Genomic DNA, 17862 nt, shown 5'->3' with positions numbered 1-17862 from the left:
AAATCAAATTAAATTTCAAGTTTAATTGTAGTCTCAATCAACCTTAAGTAAATCCCTTAGGCATATACATATTCCCATTCTTCCTTTTTTGCTTGTTTTTTTGTTGGTTGGTTTTGTACATAGGAAAACTACATTTAATGCATTCGTGCAAGTTACAAGAGTAAATTTTTTGGAAATATCTTACCCTAAATTGTGAACATGGATATGAGAAGAGATGTACTTTGCCAAAATCATCCCCTGTTGATAGCAGTTTTCTGCCATGTGATCGACAGACAGCATTGATGTCTGTTCCATCTGAACCTTCAGGCCATACACCTGAAACACAGAGGGACTAATTAAAGGTTTCTATAATGGAAATAAAAGCGACAGCTTAAGTTTTTGTTAAAATATTAGTAAAGGCTTACTTCTTTAAAAAAAAAAAAAGAGAAAAGATAAAAACTATAAAAATAAATGCAGCTGAGTCAGTATGCATACTTCAGTACCAGCAAAAGACCAGATTCTAATAGGAAATCAAGTACATAAACAAGTACTTTATTCCCTCTAGTCAGCAAAGTGCTTTTTACTCTGAAAAAAAGAATTCTGCTGAATTACAGTCATGTGTCTGAGCCTAAAAGAATGTTCATATGGTTATGTAGAAAAATAACTGTTACTGCTTATGTAAGAGCTAACATACTTTCTTCATACTACTGTAGTCTAACAAACTACCTATGTGTAATTCAACACACTTTCTTCATATTACTAAAGTCTAAAACCTATGACACAAGAAATTATATAGTTTAAAATATTATTTGGTAAGTAATAAATCCCTTGAAAAGAAACTGAACCTACTAAATTTTTTTAAATGCTTTTTATTTTACTTTAAGTAATTCTCCTCCTCCTTCCTCATGTACTCCTTGCTGTTCTTGCACAAAGCGGTGTTCTAAAATTAAACTGTAGGCTCATCAATGCAAGGACCAAATCTATGCACCACATCTTTAAAGCCTCTGAGTATTTGCCTGTAATAAATTGTAATTGTAATAAAATCCAACCAGTTATTGAATTTTTTTCTTTTTGTATGCAGTACTGTGGGATTATTATGGTTTTCACGATTCAGATTTTATCTAATACCTACTTAACATAAATGATACCTAACTTTCAGAGACCACTGACATAATCAGTTATAGTGTGTGTTCTACCATTATGATTTAGCAAAAAAACCACCTTGCTTGGTGCTATGATTTTCAACGACTGTCCCTATGTCACACATCTTCTGCGGCGTCCCCCTGAAGTCCCACCACTTGAGTGCATGCTCTTCCTTTGTTATTCTCCTCCTACGTTATTACAGGTCAGGATGAGACAGTTACTGCTTGCCCTCCCCTCTCCTGGAAGAACGCCTATGCCTGTGGGCAGGGCAGGAACACTCCAACCTCCCTTCTTTGGGCTACTGGCAACACCAAAGTGGGCATCTTGCCCTGCACTGTGCAAACATCTGGCCTTCAATCCACATGCAATTCTTCCCAAATACAGTCTTTGTATCATTGCACAGCAATCCAAAAGCACTAAGAGGAAGTGATTCCCCGTCTTTACAAGGAATTACAAATTGTTGTAAATAAAATGAAACACAAAGTACTGATTTGTGGACTGCCCCTAACTCTCCTGATGTGTGTGGAAACACGTCTTTGCTAAATCAGGGACAGTAAAAAATAAGCTTAAAGAAAAGGAAGGTGCAAAGAAGAAATATGCTAATTGCTGCTTGTGGAATTATGAACATGTAGAATGAAGAGACACAGAAAAGCTGTTCTAAACAACTGCTTTAACAAAAAGGAGACTGTATGAACATCAAATGCTAGCTGAAAAGAGGCAGTCTTCTCAAGAGGTCACTATGACAAGCTGGAGATAACCCCTAAAGGAAATATTTTAAGAAACAAGATTGCCATTTTGAAATGTGGAAAGGATCATATCGGGGTTTTTCTTTAAGATCTTTGTGCTCTTCCAAAACTTATTCCAGTGCCTCACTGTCAGTTTTTCCAAATATGTAAACTGAATCCCCTTTGCTGAAAAATTAGTCATTTTTTTTTCTTCCCATCTTCAGCAGACATGGAAAGAGCCTATTTCCTTTCTCTCATTTGAAGACTGATGCCATGCTTTTTTTCTTCTCTTCTTTTCTAAAATCCATTCTTTGCATCTCTTCTCCTAGAACAATACTTAGATGGATAATTATTTTTGCTGGTCAGCACATTATCTGTTGGTCCAACGTGCAAAAACCAGAAGTAGATATTCCAGCTGCAACTGAAGCAGATACTGATAAATGGACAATTACTTCACATTTTGCATGGCAACATTTTCATTATACAGCCCACTAATGCATCTACCTTTCCTACAACAGCAGTGCTGTTGACTCACATTCAGTTTGTATGCAAGAGTAATCTCATCTTTCTGTGCAGATCTGCTCTCTTGCCTGCTCTCCTCCATTCTGTATCTGTACAATTGGGTTCTGCTGTTCAACTGTGTAACCTCCTATTTGTCTCTGTTGAATTGCCTCCTTTTTTCATACCATTCCTCTATTTCTCAAGACAACTTGCTAATCCTGCAGCTTCATGCCACCTACAAATTATACATGCTGTTTTATCACCCATGCTATTAATAAATATATTCAAACAAACATAATATTCAGTGTACAGTCTTCTAGTCAGTTTTGAACCCAACCAGCCTGAGCTCTGGTTTGCTTGCAATGTTGTCAGGCTTTGCATACTATTTTAGATTTCTTCTATCCCCGTCCTTCCACTCAAATACTAATTTTTCCAAAACTGGGCATGTGATATGAACTGATGCTTTGGTTGATTACCCAGCAGCACACAGCTCTTGCAACAGCATACAGATCAGTAAGTGTTTTAAAATCTTTAGTCCTTTACATTTAGATGCGTTTGTATCACTAAAATATCCTCCCTTGAACACACTTCTTTACATGCTGTGTGATTCAGTTGGATCATCTCTAAACATTTCTAGGCTGACTAATCTGTTCCCATGTTTGAAGACAGGTGTTCAACAGATCAATGTTCATTTCCCCCCCTGCACTGGTTATGCTGATCTGCAAGTGCTAATGTGTACTATTAGTGATTTTTATGTGGTTCTACTAGAGTGAGAAAATATCCCCAGTTTCAGTCAGCCAGTAGCTACCAAAAAATCAATACACTAGAACCCTCACGACCTTGATGATGTGATTTCTACTTCTATGTCCAGTGGGGCAATCCTGGCAAGCATTTCAGCACTGTTCATACTGGCTGCTCTGAGGCCCCAAAGTACTGAATAGCAGAGTGACTTCCAACATTACCAGACTGGTTTCCATTTTATAATTTATGAGCTTCTTCAAATTATTATTCTAGCCACTAACTGCACTTTATCCTCTATATATGGACTCTGAAGGTAAATATATGATTCCACAGATACTGCATTCATTCTTCTCCATTTTTCCATTACTTTGCCTGTTCTCTGTGAGGTCCTGAAAATAAGTACTAATGGTCTCAAGATTATGCTAACCTGTCGTTTTAACAGATATAACAAGATTCATCACACTCAGATACTTTGAAAATATCTGACTTCTAACTGCTTTCCCTACTGAAAGCAGAGGTCTTATCCTTTAATTACTGGCACTAACTGGGTTAGCCATCAGATTGTAGTAAGTCTTATAATAAACACATATTAAGAAAGAAAAAAAAGTGTCTTTTTTTTTTTAACACTTCAGCCTTAGCTGTGTCATCTCTCCGCATAGCAGACCAATATTGTCATTGGTCCTTCTGTTATTTCTGTACTTGTCACAAGTATGCATTTATGTTTAGGCTTTGTTTATGTGTCTCCTTGGTCCTCCAACAGCTTCTACTTTCTGCATTCCTCTTCCTTGTAGGAGAGGTCAACAACAGTTTAACCAAATTTGTGTCATGATGCCACTATCTTTCCTCTGGGCTGACAGTTTGTGCACTTCATACCATCTAAGGAATACCACATCTCGCCTTTTCTCCAACTTCTGATCTTCCCTAATAGGGCTTTGGATTTTTGCAGTTTGCTTCCCTGAAGTGCATTATTTTCATTTCATTGCTCTTTTTCCTTCCTGTACTAAGTATCACACCTCCCTAATTCCACAGCCATTCCTACACAAGGTGCATTCACATTCTCAGTAGCTTCTTTCCAACACCCTAGAATCAAATGTGGAGGAAACTCCCCTTTAGGTGCTTGTCTATTTCCTGTATCAGAAGAATTTTAAGAACTTGCTGGTTAGCCACTGTACTGCAATTCCCTTCCCAAGACTCTGGGATAGTTAAAATCTCACATCATTAGTAATTCCTGTGATTTGACTGATTCTGCTACCTATTAAAAAAATTCCATTCATTTGATCTTTCTGGAAGGATGGGCAACAGTATAACCCTGCCATCATTAATATTCTTTTTTGCATCCATAATTATTATGCATTATCTTTGTAACTTCCCAGTCTGAACCTAACTGTATAGCTATGAATCCTCCATCTATATGGCACCATGTTCTCTCCTTGTGCATTGCATATCCCTTCTGAGTAAGTTATATCCTTTTACTTTAAAATTCCATTCATTTGATGAAGATCCTCACAACCTCTATTACATTACTAAAATTATAATTGTGACGATTATTAAAACTAGCAACTACTTTTATTTATTCGCCATCCTTGTTGCTTTAGCTTACAATAAACCAGTTCAGCACGGAGGACTGTAAGTGTAAAATTGTATACGCAGTTTTCACAAGTTCCTCATTGGCTCAGTACATCGTTTTGTTCCACAATCTGGCTCCAAAAGCTCATCTGTTGCAAGGGGGGAAAACCCCTCTCAGGTGTGATGCTCCTCTCCTATGACTATGCACCAAAAGCCACCCCATACTCTAATAGCACTACATTTTGCATGCATCCAAATATCAAGTAAGGAATACTCACTTAAAGTATTTATCATCTCAGAATATCTGAACCTGTGATGCTAAATGCAAAGACTTTGTATTTTTAGCTCTGTAACCATGTGTCAGGTATACTCAAACCCCAGGAATATGTTAATAGTTCAGTAAGAGCCTTCATCCTTCATATGAGAAACATATTATGTCAACATGCATCTAGTCTTCTAGGATTTTCTTCTTTTACTAAATCTGCATGCTGTAGTGATACCCAAGCACTGCTTGTCAGTTAAATTACACAAAATTTGAATGTGTCTTCCCAGCGTATTACTACTGCCATCCCATCTTTAGTCTCTAAAAACATGTCCTTTCTGGCTTCCTTCAAACACATCACTGCATCTGTTGTACTTGAAACATGGGTGAAAATCTTCCTTGCTGACTACTTATACTAAACCAGACTCTTCTCTGAACTTCTACCACGGCTTCCTACTTTATCTTAAGGACTCGAGAATTTGAAGCTTCTTGTACTCAGCTTTTGTATGATCTGTGTAGTTCTGCATTCATTGTGGAACAAGTACAAAGCTTCAGAGTACGCTGGTGAAAGCAGCTCCCTCAAAACTGGCAGAAGAGAAGTCCCATGGAAACAAACCATCCTGATTTTGTTACATTTTTCTTCTTTCCTCTTGCATTCCTTTCACCTAATTTAATTGCTATTATTGTATCAAAATATATTATCAGTACTTAATGATGGAGACTGTCATCCATTTTGTGTTTGCACAGTAACTAGTGCAAATGAAACTGGTTCTAAGGGGATTTGACCCAGTAGCTGCCTAAATAAAGGGTAATTCCATAGAACTGGTACTTTAAATTAAAAATTATGAGAAGCAGCTCTAGTGTGACAGAAAGGGCAGTGATTTTGTCCTTGTCTCTCACTTATATAGTAATTTAATATTTATACTTGAAACTAGCAAGAGTATTAAATCAGAGTCTTTCTGGATTGAAATATGAGGACAGATTGTAATAAAAATGGCATAACAGAAGCTCTGTATTTTTCCCTGAAATATGAATAGTCATGTTTCATAAGAAAAAGTTGGCAATCCAAGTGTTTGTTAATAACAAGAACGGTAAGAGCTTGTAAGAAGAAAAATACTTACCAAAAACATGGAATCCTAAAGTACAGGTGTAAGTTGCCCATTCTATATCCCTAGTTGTTTCAACACTCACTACTTGTTTACAAGCAGAGGGGATCCCTACAAAAGAAAAAAAAAAACCACATGATAACATTTTTAACTCTCAAATTGTATAGATTTTTGATTGCACCAGATGAATTAAAACATATGGTCTATCTTGGCAGTTTTACGGTCTCATTTAAATTTTAAATCTGTATTAGACTGCCTGAACTTTGCACAAAAGGACTAAATATAATTCTTACTCACAGTATAAGATTTCATAGTCTCCTGAATTAGACACAAGATATTGTGAATTAACAGACCAATCCAGATGAGTAATGAAGCTGGAATGACCCTACAAAGAGAAAAATATCGTATTAACTGCACTAACAGCATCTCTCAATGTGTCAGTATTAACACTGTGCTACAAAACATGCTTAAGTTGTTAATATTGAACCAGGAGGGAAAAAAGGTTACTTACGGAACATTTGCCAACTCTAGTGTACTTTCTTCCATTTTCACTTACGCCATATATATAAATACAGTTGTCATGGGAACCTATTGCCAAGAAGTTTCCATCTATAAACACAAAAGTTAACTGTAATTATTCCTGTAAGAAAGAACTTCAGCTAATTTTGAAAAGTTAGTGTGTCACAGACAAGAGGAACTGCTCTTAAAGGTCTTAATACCAAAAAATGAAAAAAAAAAAAACCCTCCATTTTTCAGTTGCATATTTCAAGATTACAAAGCAGTAAGTTTATGTAGCAAATACTACCGTTCAAGACACATGACACTTCTGGATGCAGCTACAGTCCATTCAGGGCTAACCTGATTGCAACAACCTGTGCAATTAAGTCATGTTTGTTTTTTTTCTTCCCAGTGAAACCAGATTGAACATGTGGGGAAGGGAGGGAGGGAAAAGAAAACTAGAACTTAAGACACCACCCATTCAGTGTTGCCAATGTTTCACAGCATACTTATTTTCAATTTCAGTATGGCAAGTGAGGAATTATTTTAAAACAAACGAACCCCAAATTTAATAAAAAATTCAACACTTTTTTAACCAGTAAATCAATGCTCTCAAACCTGGTGAGTAACGCATTACAGACAGCTGTTCGTTTCCATCTGTGTGTACAGTGACCAAGTCTTTTGTTTCTGTGTCAAACACAAACCACCTGTTGTAAATACAGAAAGAGGCCAATAAATCTTTCCATAAGGAACTTAAATCTACTGTAATCTTGACCAATTTTCTTCTGTCAAAATAGCATAAGTTTTACACCAAGAAAAGAAAAACAGCAACTGCTACTCAGTTTGGTTTATTTTTACTTTAACACAAGGATAGTTTCTTTCCCATGTTTTTTAACCAGAAAAATAATCAGACATTGACCCTGATATCAGTCTTCAGATTTTAGTCTGTTTTACTATGTATCATACATTAGAATAAAGTAAGCATTACATATAATGACCATTCTCTATGCTACACTGATGTTTAAACTGATGCCTACATTAAATCCTGGAGCAAAGGAAAACACAAGCAAGAATCAGGACTATTCACTTTTGATAGAAGGATTAGCTTTATTTATTAATTTTTTAAGTTAATTAATTTACTAATTTTTTTAATAAATTTATTAATTTTAATGAACCAAAATTTAATGTGTGGAAACATGTAGAAAGGACAAAGATAAAATTTGTATTTCAATATTTGCATCAAATTACTAAAGACAAAGTAAAGATTCCTCTCAAAGCTTCTCCTTTTGATTTACTTTATTTAGTAAATAAAGTAAATTTAGTAACTAAAGTAAATCCTTTATTTAGGATTGATATGAAATCCAAAATAATCTTGGTTTATAACCTGCAAGCATCCTATATGTTCTCCATTAAATGGAACTGTTTTCAATACTAACAGCAAAGTCTGCCCTCAAGTGACATTAAAGGAGAGGATGGTGAAGGCACTCCTTCCTCCTATGACAGACAACCAAGGTTAAACCTTGGCCTGCTGTTGACCCAGTATGTGACCAAGGGCTCAATCTGCCCTGTAAAACGGAGATACTATCTTTCATCTTGGTTTTGTCTGTATTGTTCTGCCTGCAGAGTGTAGGGCAATAACAAGTCTCTTAATATGCATTTTTACACTATGTCTAGCACAGTGGAACATTTGCCAAATTTTTGTTAATCGGGTTGTCACTGTATTAAGAGATAATAAATAACTTGCTAGATTTTCCAATGAGCAACTTTTTTCAGTGTGATTTCCTCTGCGTTGCCCTACAGGCCTCAGAGAAGACATCTGTACGCATCTGCAAAGTTAACTTATTAACTCAGAACTCCTCTTTAGCCTCTCCTTTGCCACAATGGACACAAAGATTTAACATTTAGGTCACTCATACGGTGACAGCACCTCCCACGCATGGTCTCACTGCTAACCTAGCCTTCCTGTCCTGTCCCAATCCACCTCCTCCCACTGATGTTAGATCGCTGCTCTCCCAGGGCAGAAACCACCTCTTCCTTCTGTGTTCATGCAACGCTCCGCAAACACGGGCTACTGGTCCAAGACTAGGGTTTCTAGGCACTAAGGCAATACAAATAAATTTCACTCTGAAAATCAATAGAAATCAATAGGAGATGAATATATGTCATGCGTGCTTCTGCAAAACAAGAATATGAATTTGGACATGAGCTGGAAGAATCACGTAGTGCTTGTTGGTGCCCAAGGTGTAGCTCTGCGCATCTTACCTGCCGGTTAGCGTCCCTACTGCAACAACAGATGCTGAAGGATGAAAACCTGAAGACTGTGCTGGATCCTAAAATGTGTCAGAAGGAAGCATACTTTTTTACAAGTCCAACAAAACACAGCTCAATTATCTGCCTCAGGGACAGAGTAAGTCTCTCTTGTTGTCTTTTGGTTGTTTGGTTTTTTTTTTTAAATTCTAACTGGGGGGGGGACGGACGGGGACATTTTTAACTGATTGAAATATTATCCAGTAGATTTTTTTCCCTCTATACAAGGCCACTGTTTTCTTTTCTTCACTATCTAAAAATAGTTTGGCAAGTGATTTCATAGCAATAACATTGGCAAAGGCAGCTTCTCAACAAATCACAAACAAGTAAGAGATAAAAATAACTTATTAAATTAAAGCTGACCTAAGAATTAAGTGTCAAAGCTGCAGTATACCTACTGTCTAAAGGACAAGCAAGTACATTATTCGACAAAGGTATGTGTCACTGCACAGAGGGGAAAAGCCTAACTTCTACGCACACCAAAGCCTTCTTCAGCACCTGACAGTTGCAGCTTAGTGGAAGACTAAGGGCATGAACTGGGTTTCTTATTCTGATATGCAATTTTAAAACATTTTACTTTATATAGTATATTACTATGGAGTCCAGTAGAATTGCACTGTTTTTCTTGCAATTTAAACATGTGCCTAAAAACCAAGGTAAGCACTTTCTTTCTAATACTTGTTCAGTTACAATAAATGAGCTCCAGAACTCCTCAGGTTATAGCAGAAAGTCCCAAAATTAATACCTTATTTTTTCTGATACCTGCCAAAAATCATTTTAAAATGTAAGCAAAAAAATTCAGTAACATATCTCACAAAAATGCTTGTGTCCTTGATTTTCTATATTCTAAAATAATATCACATTGTAGGCATTTTAGTAATTTGTAATTATCAGCCCTAGAGGCTATGTGTAAGGGATATTCTCATTAATTTTAAACAAGTGACTAATTTGAAACACGTTACTAACTCTAAAGAAATTTCAGAGAATTGTTGAAATCCAGGATTTCTATACATATGTTCTAAACCACTACAGTAGTCCAGAAAGGAAAATTTCCTAATTTTTTAAAGTATAATTTCATAGTAAATGCTAAAATATTCTCTTGAATAAACCAGATTTAAATATCTGAGCAGTAACTTGTACTCATAACTACATTAAAAAGCTTTTACATAGATCTCTATGACAAAAATAGGTTAACATGAAATGATTTATTTACTCTAGATAATCAGTCACTGATTTATGAAACAGTGTCAGACATTTCAAGTGGCTAATAAGGAGATTATTGTCAAGATTGATAACAGAAATCTTGTCTTAATGAAGCAGTGTGTACTTGGAGGGGAAAAAAAATAAATCTTAGTCTAATTTAAACAGTCCTACTGCTGTTACCATCAACGTTTTTCAAAAGAACCAAGGTAAATAAAACAGTTTCTTAAACATTTCAATAACCAGTGTCTTAGAGTGTCTTATCTTTGCAAAACCACAGATGAATATTAATTGAAGCTCACTAAGTCATAATCAGCTGAACTCATTTTGTTTTTCAGAGGAAGCAAAGAATAAAACAGTGGAAAATATGCCCTTTTTTGAGTTGGTGATTATTTAAGTAACAATAATTCTGAGATAGTAGCTTATCTGATTAATAGAGTTGTTCCTGTTCCCCATATTGTACTTGTTTCTCTATCAACGCAAACCTCTAAATGCTCTCTTCTTTAAACTGCAAGAGAGCAAAGTGTCAAATTTCGTACATCTCTTCATGACTATAGGCCCTCCTCAGTATATCACTCCTGTAATGAGAAATATATCAGAAGCACTAATTTCTTATTCTTCCAGCTTTTTTGAAAGTGTATGCAAGTATAAAAAAACATACACCTTTACAGTGAGCAGTGTAAAGGATCACATTAGTACCTGCAACTGAATTACATGATCATTTTTTTCTGACAAAGAAGAAATTTGTTAGGAAAGCATAAAAAATGATACCAACGATTTTACTCTCCCCTTCAGGATATTTATAAATAAGACTTGCACAAAACCAGTTTCTAAATAATCAAATAACTCACCATTTCTAAATAATCAAGTTAAGTTCAGCAAACACTGTTCTGTCAAGACTGCTTTAACCTGATGCCACAGCATACACTTATTGCAGATGCATTGTATTCAATAAGTGTTATCAATATTAGCTTTAACTTAAAGTGTTATGTAGGCCTAAAAACCATAGAATGGTTTGGGTTGGAAGGGACCTTAAAGATCATGTAGTTCCAACCTCCCCCCGCCACGGACAGGGACACCTTCCATTAGATCAGATTGGTCAAACCTGGCCTTCAACACTGCCAGGGATGGGGCATCTACCACCTCTCTGGGCAATCTGTTCCAGTGCCTCACCACCCTCACAGTAAAGAATTTCTTCCTTATATCTAGTCTAAATCTACCCTCTTTCAGTTTAAAACCGTTACCCCTTGTCCTATCACTACACTCCCTGATAAAGAGTCCCTCCCCACCTTTCCTGTACCCCCCTTTAAGTACTGGAAGGCTGCTATAAGGTCTCCCCAGACCCTTTTCTTCTCTGGGCTGAACAACCCCAACTCTCTCAGCCTGTCCTCGTAAGGGAGGTGCTCCAGCCCCCTGATCATCTTTGTGGCCTCCTCTGGAGCTGCTTGAGCAGGTCCATGTCCTTCTTATGTTGGGGGCCCCAGAGCTGGACACAGCACTGCAGGTGGGGTCTCATGAGAGCAGAGTAGAGGGGGAGAATCCCCTCTCTCAACCTGCTGGCCACACTTCTCTTGATGCAGCCCGGGACATGGTTGGCTTTCTGGGCTGTGAGTGCACATTGCTGGCTGTCAGTTTTCCATCCACTGATACCCCCAAGTCCTTCTCCGCAGGGCTGCTCTCAATCCACTCATCGCCCAGCCTGTATTTGTGCCTGGGATTGCCTCAACTCATGAACAATCTTTTTATGAAAAAAAGTTGTATAATTAAGATTTTCAAAGCTTCCTGTAAACTAATATAGGGTCATCTATAAATTACTGGCTACAATTTGATCTGCAAACCTGTATATTGTATATATATCTACACCAGGTGCTGTTTCCTTTTTCCTGAAGTAATTTTTGAACCTTTCCACTATACAGAGGGCAGATAAGAAAGACTGAGAAGTAACTCATTTACTGTGATCAGCACATGTATCTCCAAAAAAGCATACTCTTGCAATTGTTAAAAAAAATGTAAAGGGAAGACTGAAAAAAATGCGATAGTGGCATCTTAAAATAGAGCAACACCACTGTCTCTAAGAGATAAACAAATGTCTCTTTATGGGTAAATATTTAGGAAAGTGATCACATGTCAAAAAACGTATCCTAAAAAATCAGTTCCTAGTGACACGTGGTAATCAAGATCACATGTTACCACAAAGCTATTAGGAGCCTGCAGATGCAAAACTGGGTGCCTAAGTACAGTATAAAACTGAGCCCCCACTAAGTATTCCTTCAGTACCTAGTTTCATACCAGAGATAGGACGTGAAAATCTAAAAACTACATTTGTTTATTTGTGAACAGGATGTATAAAAATACTAATGAATTATAAAAAAAAAAAAGAAGCCCAAAAATGTCACTAAAAAAATCTTTTCCTTCAGAATTCTAACTATCATGCACAGGATAGTAGTAATCTGATCAGAACTACTTCTATATGGTAAGTATATCCTGACTTTATATTTGTGGTTCTCTTCCTAGTAAAAAAATATAAATGTCAACAGCACTGTACACTTCTATATGATACATTATATAGATCCGTAACACCTAGGATGTAAAATTCTTGTTTTTAAGAGTTTTACATCCATTTTCATAAAGACAGATTTTATGACTGTCATTTTTTTCCTCAAGTTAATACTTTAAAATGTTTTTAATCAATAATCTTATGAAAAACCCGAATTACTTGAAAAGTCCTGTAAGAGGAGGTGAGTTGTGTTTAATAAATTTATACCTCTATAATCTTGTTCCAGATAGGATGATGAGTGGTAGCATCCCAGAGGGTAATGTGTTTGTCATGCCCACAAGTGAAGAACTGAGGTTTAGAGGAATGGACCGCAAGTCCCCAAAGCTCATCAGTGTGACCCTACACAAGCAGAAATGTTTCTTGGTAAGGACAGTACCATCAAAACTAAACACTTTTAAACAGGATTAAAATGACCAAACTATACATTAAAGCATTACAAAAATACGTTGGTGCAGATAGATACATATTTATAATGTTATTTATTCCCAAAAGTACTGTAATGCATATTTATGAAACTTAGCTTTAAGCAATACCTTTACCACTATTACACACTTAGAAATGTTCTTGTAAGGCAACAGCTTACCTGGGTAATTGGGAAAAAATCTCCTGATAGCGTGCCCTGTAGGACAAAGTTTCTAGTGGTTCCTATTAATACAACGTCTCCTTTTCCCTCTGCTACTGTTCTTATTGGACCAAACTGCTCTGGAATCTGTGGTCATAACAGACAAACAGATAGTCAGACAATTAGTCAAGCGTTGCTATTTTTAAAGACATATGGCCTAGCAAATGCATTTTAATAGGTGCACAGAGAAGAAATTAAATGGATGAATATATATGCCTGACTTTCAAAAGTTTATAACTTGCATCAGCTCAGTAACTGTCTTTATAACACTACAAGAAAAGACATCCTTATCTACAGAACACTCTGTTTGTAGAAATAAGTCAAGTATTTCAACAAAGAGAAAAGGTTCCTTCATGTTGTGTTAACTCAATCATATTTTAATTGCAGCTGTGATATCAGACTAAGCATTTCTACTCAGAGATAGTGTCAGGCTTTGTAACACTAGTACTTTCTTGCAAGGAATGTTTCTTTAATTGCAGCTTCAGTTCTGAAAGAGTCGGTGCAAATCTCCAATATCAAGTGTAAGGAAAGATGTAAAATTTAAAATAACAAGGAATACCACTGTATGAACAAATAAGAGAAAAAACAAAATGAGGCCACGGTTAGAAACAGCACAACAAGCATGTACCTTGTGCTGTGTTAAAAACTGAATTACCAAACAGACACGCCATTCCAGTTGCATATGTATTTGCTACATTTAATAATATATAGTAGAGTTGAAACCCTTCCTCAGAGTTTTATGCTGATTGCTCTCTTATATTCAGTATGTAAACAGTCATGTAGTTCTGTCCAAACAAATCCCGCTTTTAAGTTCCTACATAGCAACTGAATTAATTTTTGGAATTTCTTTTTTAAATAAAAACCAACACTAACCAAGAAATTAACGAAAAAATGTAAGTACTAAAACCCCTCAAAAATCCTCACATCATTTTGGAAAAGAGGAAAGTACAAAAACATTCTAATATTGTAACACTCTGAAGTGAAAAATTACCTCACATTAATTGCAAAGAAAGGAAGAAATAATATGAAAAAGTATGAATACAAGATTTGTTTGCCAATTATCATAGATGTTGAAAAGGAAACAGTACATTAATTAATAGGCTATCACAAGAATGATCTGATGACTCAAATGATATTGCATTTTACCATTCATTTGCTTTCCCACAGAATACACATCCATAAGAAAAAAAAAAAGATTCAAAAAGCTCTGTTCAGAAGACAGCTAAAATTTCATTTTGAGTAGCAGAGTAATTTCATGATAGGTGATATCACCTCAGTTTTGTGAAGTTTTTGGTAATTTCCATTCCAAGATATCAGCTTTCGGTCTTTTCCACCTCCTGATACTAATGTGCCATCTCGCAGCATACACAGCGCAAATATACCACCCTCATGTGCCCCCTGAACTGCATGGCTTATTCTGTTGGTACCTGGATAGAAGGAGAAAAGACATTACTACTGAAATACTCAGCTTAATAGCTCCTTTTTCCCCATTTTTTTTCTCTATTTCTCTACTACCTGTCAAGAATCATCTGTCAACAATGACAGTGGCAGGCATGGAGTGCTGCACCAAAATGCACAGACCCACAGAAGAGACTGAATTGGTACATCTTAAGAACATATTCCCCCATCTCAGAAATTAAAAGTATACATATTCCTCAGTCTAGTTCAAACACAAAGTAAAACAGGTTCATTTAAACCTTTCACGGGTGTTTAATCTAAACCATTTGACACCACATTTGACCTGCAGCAGCACTATGCACCTTATCAACAAAGAAACCATAACCCAGTCACTTGTTATCCTCCAAGGATATTCCACAGCCTCCAGACACCAGACTTGCACCAAGACCCAACTAAGCTAGAGGTTTTTGTACATCTAGCAGAAGGTGCTGAATCACTCTCTGAAAGAGCTTGTACTTCTTTATTGATTAACATGCCTTGTTCAAGTACCTTCTTAGACTCAAAACACCTTCAAAACTAACTACATTAGATTAAATATCTCTAATTTGATGAACCATTACTATTATGAAGTATAAAGAAACAATTACTAGTGATTCTTTTACTGAAATGTACACCTTGCATCAAAGCTTGGCTAACTTTATGTTTAGCAAAAGCGAGGGGCTGATGCAAGTTAGGAAGAAACTACTGCTTTTGCCTTTATAAATCCCATTTGATTCTATCCACATCTATGGATATAATGTGTCAGCTACAAGTGATTTCTATTAAGAGAAGTTTTTGCTAAGGGTACTCTGACCTGGTGGAAGCAGCCCTCACTTGAACAGCCTCTGAATCCAAAGTAGTGAAGACATAGAAAGTATGCTGTACTAAGATAGAAAAACAAGAATATTTTTGTCCAACCCAAAAGAACCAGCAGAGGGGAGGAGATCTTGCAGCACACAAAGAATTCCCTTTCATTCCTGGGAGAAAGGGCAGAAGAGGCCACTTGCAGTCACAGCAGAAGTTAGTCTACTGGCATGAAGGCAAACCACCCCCTGAGCAGTGCACTGACCCTGACATGACAGCAGCCGCCATCATCTCCCTTGTCTGTTGGCAGTACAAAATAACCAAGAACAGGGAGATGGGACTATGCAATTTCTAAATTCTGTTTAGAAGGAAAAGTGTTAAAGTGTCTTCCTTTATCACAGGAAAAAGAACAGAGAAATAAAAGAGGAGCTGAGTTACAAACACCATATCCACCCCTTTCCTCAACTGTGCTGGTCAAAAGCACAAGGAAATAATTGGCTGATAGTCCCTGGATGAACAAAAGTCTACCAAACCAGTTCAGTAAGGCTCAACTGTTTAACTGATTCACTGTGTTGCTTCCCAGGTCTTATAACATTCGAGTATCTTGGGAGAGGGCACTGAGTAAATAAGAAGCAGCTGTCATCCATATCCTTTCTTCCTTTACTAATAAGGCCTCCTTTAGGGGATTCTCCTTATTCCTATGCATGGCATCTCACACACTGAGTAAACGTTTAGGATGTTGCTGCTGTTTGCCTTCTGGCAGGCATTGCCTTCTGCTGCCTAAAAGAAAAGAAAGTCTTTTCTTACTAGAAAATGCTTTTTAAGAAGTTTGTCCTATCCATCTGTTCTTTTGAAATAAAGCTGAGGAATTCAATTAGATCTGCATATATTTTAGCTTCACTTCCTAGGAAAACAAATAAAGCTATTTGTTGTCTTTTTAAAAGTGTATGTCAATAGGCATAATTTTTGCAAACACTAGAGTGACAGTATAGGAGACTGGAGATTACCAATTACATTAACAGTGTTTCTTACTATCACATTGATTAAGGAAAAGAACTTTTCCTGCCATTTCTTACTTCAATAAAAGTCATACATGCTGGCATAGCTCTACGATTCAACATCTGACCATAGAGAACACATTCTATAGAATTTTGTGCTGTAGCAGGCAGGTATATATACGTTCTTTAGGTGCTCATAGAGGAGAATCCAGACATAATCTGCTGGATTGGTCTTGGGAAAGAACACAAGATAAGCAAAATTTATTCTTCTTAAAATGAGGTTATGCTCATGTAAACATTCACAGTATTTTATACTAAAATTTCACTATTAACTTCAATCTTGTCTTACCTTTCCCCCAAACCAAAATGTTTCCACTTGAGTCTCCTGTAATAGTATCACCATTTTCAGAAAAGGTCACACACAGGACAAACTTTGGCTTCTCTTGTTTCTGCACGGTTATGAAAAATATACACTCACAGCAAACACAACCCATTCATTTTAACTGTATGCATTGAAGTCATTTAGTTTAGTCTTATACAGCTGTATTATTACTTAAGTATCTACACAGGAGTTAAACACATTCCTACAGTCTAAACAGTTAATCTGTGCAAAGGCAAAAGACACATCTGGTGGGGTTGGTGTCCCAACCCTGCACCCTTCAATCACAAGTCACGATAGAGCAAGTGAGAAGGCCTGCCAACTTTTAAACACAAGACCAGGAACGCTCTGAGATAAACCAAATCCCCCAACTCCCGCATAATCGCAAAGGCTTTAAGTATTTAGAAATGGCCGAAGATGCAAACAAGCTTTATTACTGTAGTTTTTAACTCCAAAGTTTCTAGGAGAAAAATATTATTAGAGAGTTTGGCTGTAGTGTAAGAATTAAGAAATCATCTCTTGAAAGAATCCTAAGGTTCAGTAATGGAAATGTTGCTTTGAGACCTTGCATTTAAGATACTGACAGCAACAAAACAGTGAAAAGTAAAAGGGGACAAAAAACTCCACTAGCTAGTAGCTTCTAAGGACATTATTTAGAATGTTTGTTGACTACCAGTGTGTATGGCCTCTTTCTTCCTCAAACTAAGAACTGTTCTCAACTAGGTCCACCACACTTTTCCATCTGCAACAATCATTGAGCATAACAGAGCCGTAACAGAGACAGAAGTCTGCCAAAGTAGCTTAGGAGTTAAAATGAATGAAAAATAAAATGTAATGAAATTTAAATGCATTATGTCCTCCGCGTTTCACACAAAGTATATAAATTGACATCACAAAATAGTTGTTTTGACTATACCCCCAAGCCACAACTCCACAAGCAGCTAACTAGGCCCTACTGTAGTTACCCACAGTCACCGCAAACATTTCTCATTTGTGCATGCAACTGATGTAGAGTGCAGCCTGTATTTAATAACAAA

At 36.6% G+C, this 17862-nt stretch overlaps 1 protein-coding gene across 6 annotated transcripts in view; it reads right to left on the bottom strand.

Annotated features, from left to right (window-relative positions):
• Positions 1-17862, bottom strand: part of EML1 (EMAP like 1) — a 107675-nt gene that overhangs the window by 1674 nt on the left and 88139 nt on the right. For all 6 annotated transcript variants that reach the window (XM_074825091.1, XM_074825092.1, XM_074825095.1 and 3 more), the window contains 10 exons: positions 16796-16895; positions 14480-14634; positions 13169-13294; positions 12793-12924; positions 8784-8851; positions 7140-7228; positions 6535-6632; positions 6321-6408; positions 6039-6134; positions 185-315 (listed from right to left, as the gene is read on the bottom strand). In XM_074825091.1, the coding sequence (XP_074681192.1) occupies positions 185-315; positions 6039-6134; positions 6321-6408; positions 6535-6632; positions 7140-7228; positions 8784-8851; positions 12793-12924; positions 13169-13294; positions 14480-14634; positions 16796-16895 (1083 nt within the window). The remainder of the gene's footprint in view (positions 1-184; positions 316-6038; positions 6135-6320; positions 6409-6534; positions 6633-7139; positions 7229-8783; positions 8852-12792; positions 12925-13168; positions 13295-14479; positions 14635-16795; positions 16896-17862) is intronic.

Source organism: Strix aluco, chromosome 4 (assembly GCF_031877795.1).
Source record: "Strix aluco isolate bStrAlu1 chromosome 4, bStrAlu1.hap1, whole genome shotgun sequence".
Taxonomy (NCBI): domain Eukaryota; kingdom Metazoa; phylum Chordata; class Aves; order Strigiformes; family Strigidae; genus Strix; species Strix aluco.
Note: the sequence above shows the minus strand (reverse complement) of the source record. Positions and strands in the feature narration are given on the sequence as shown.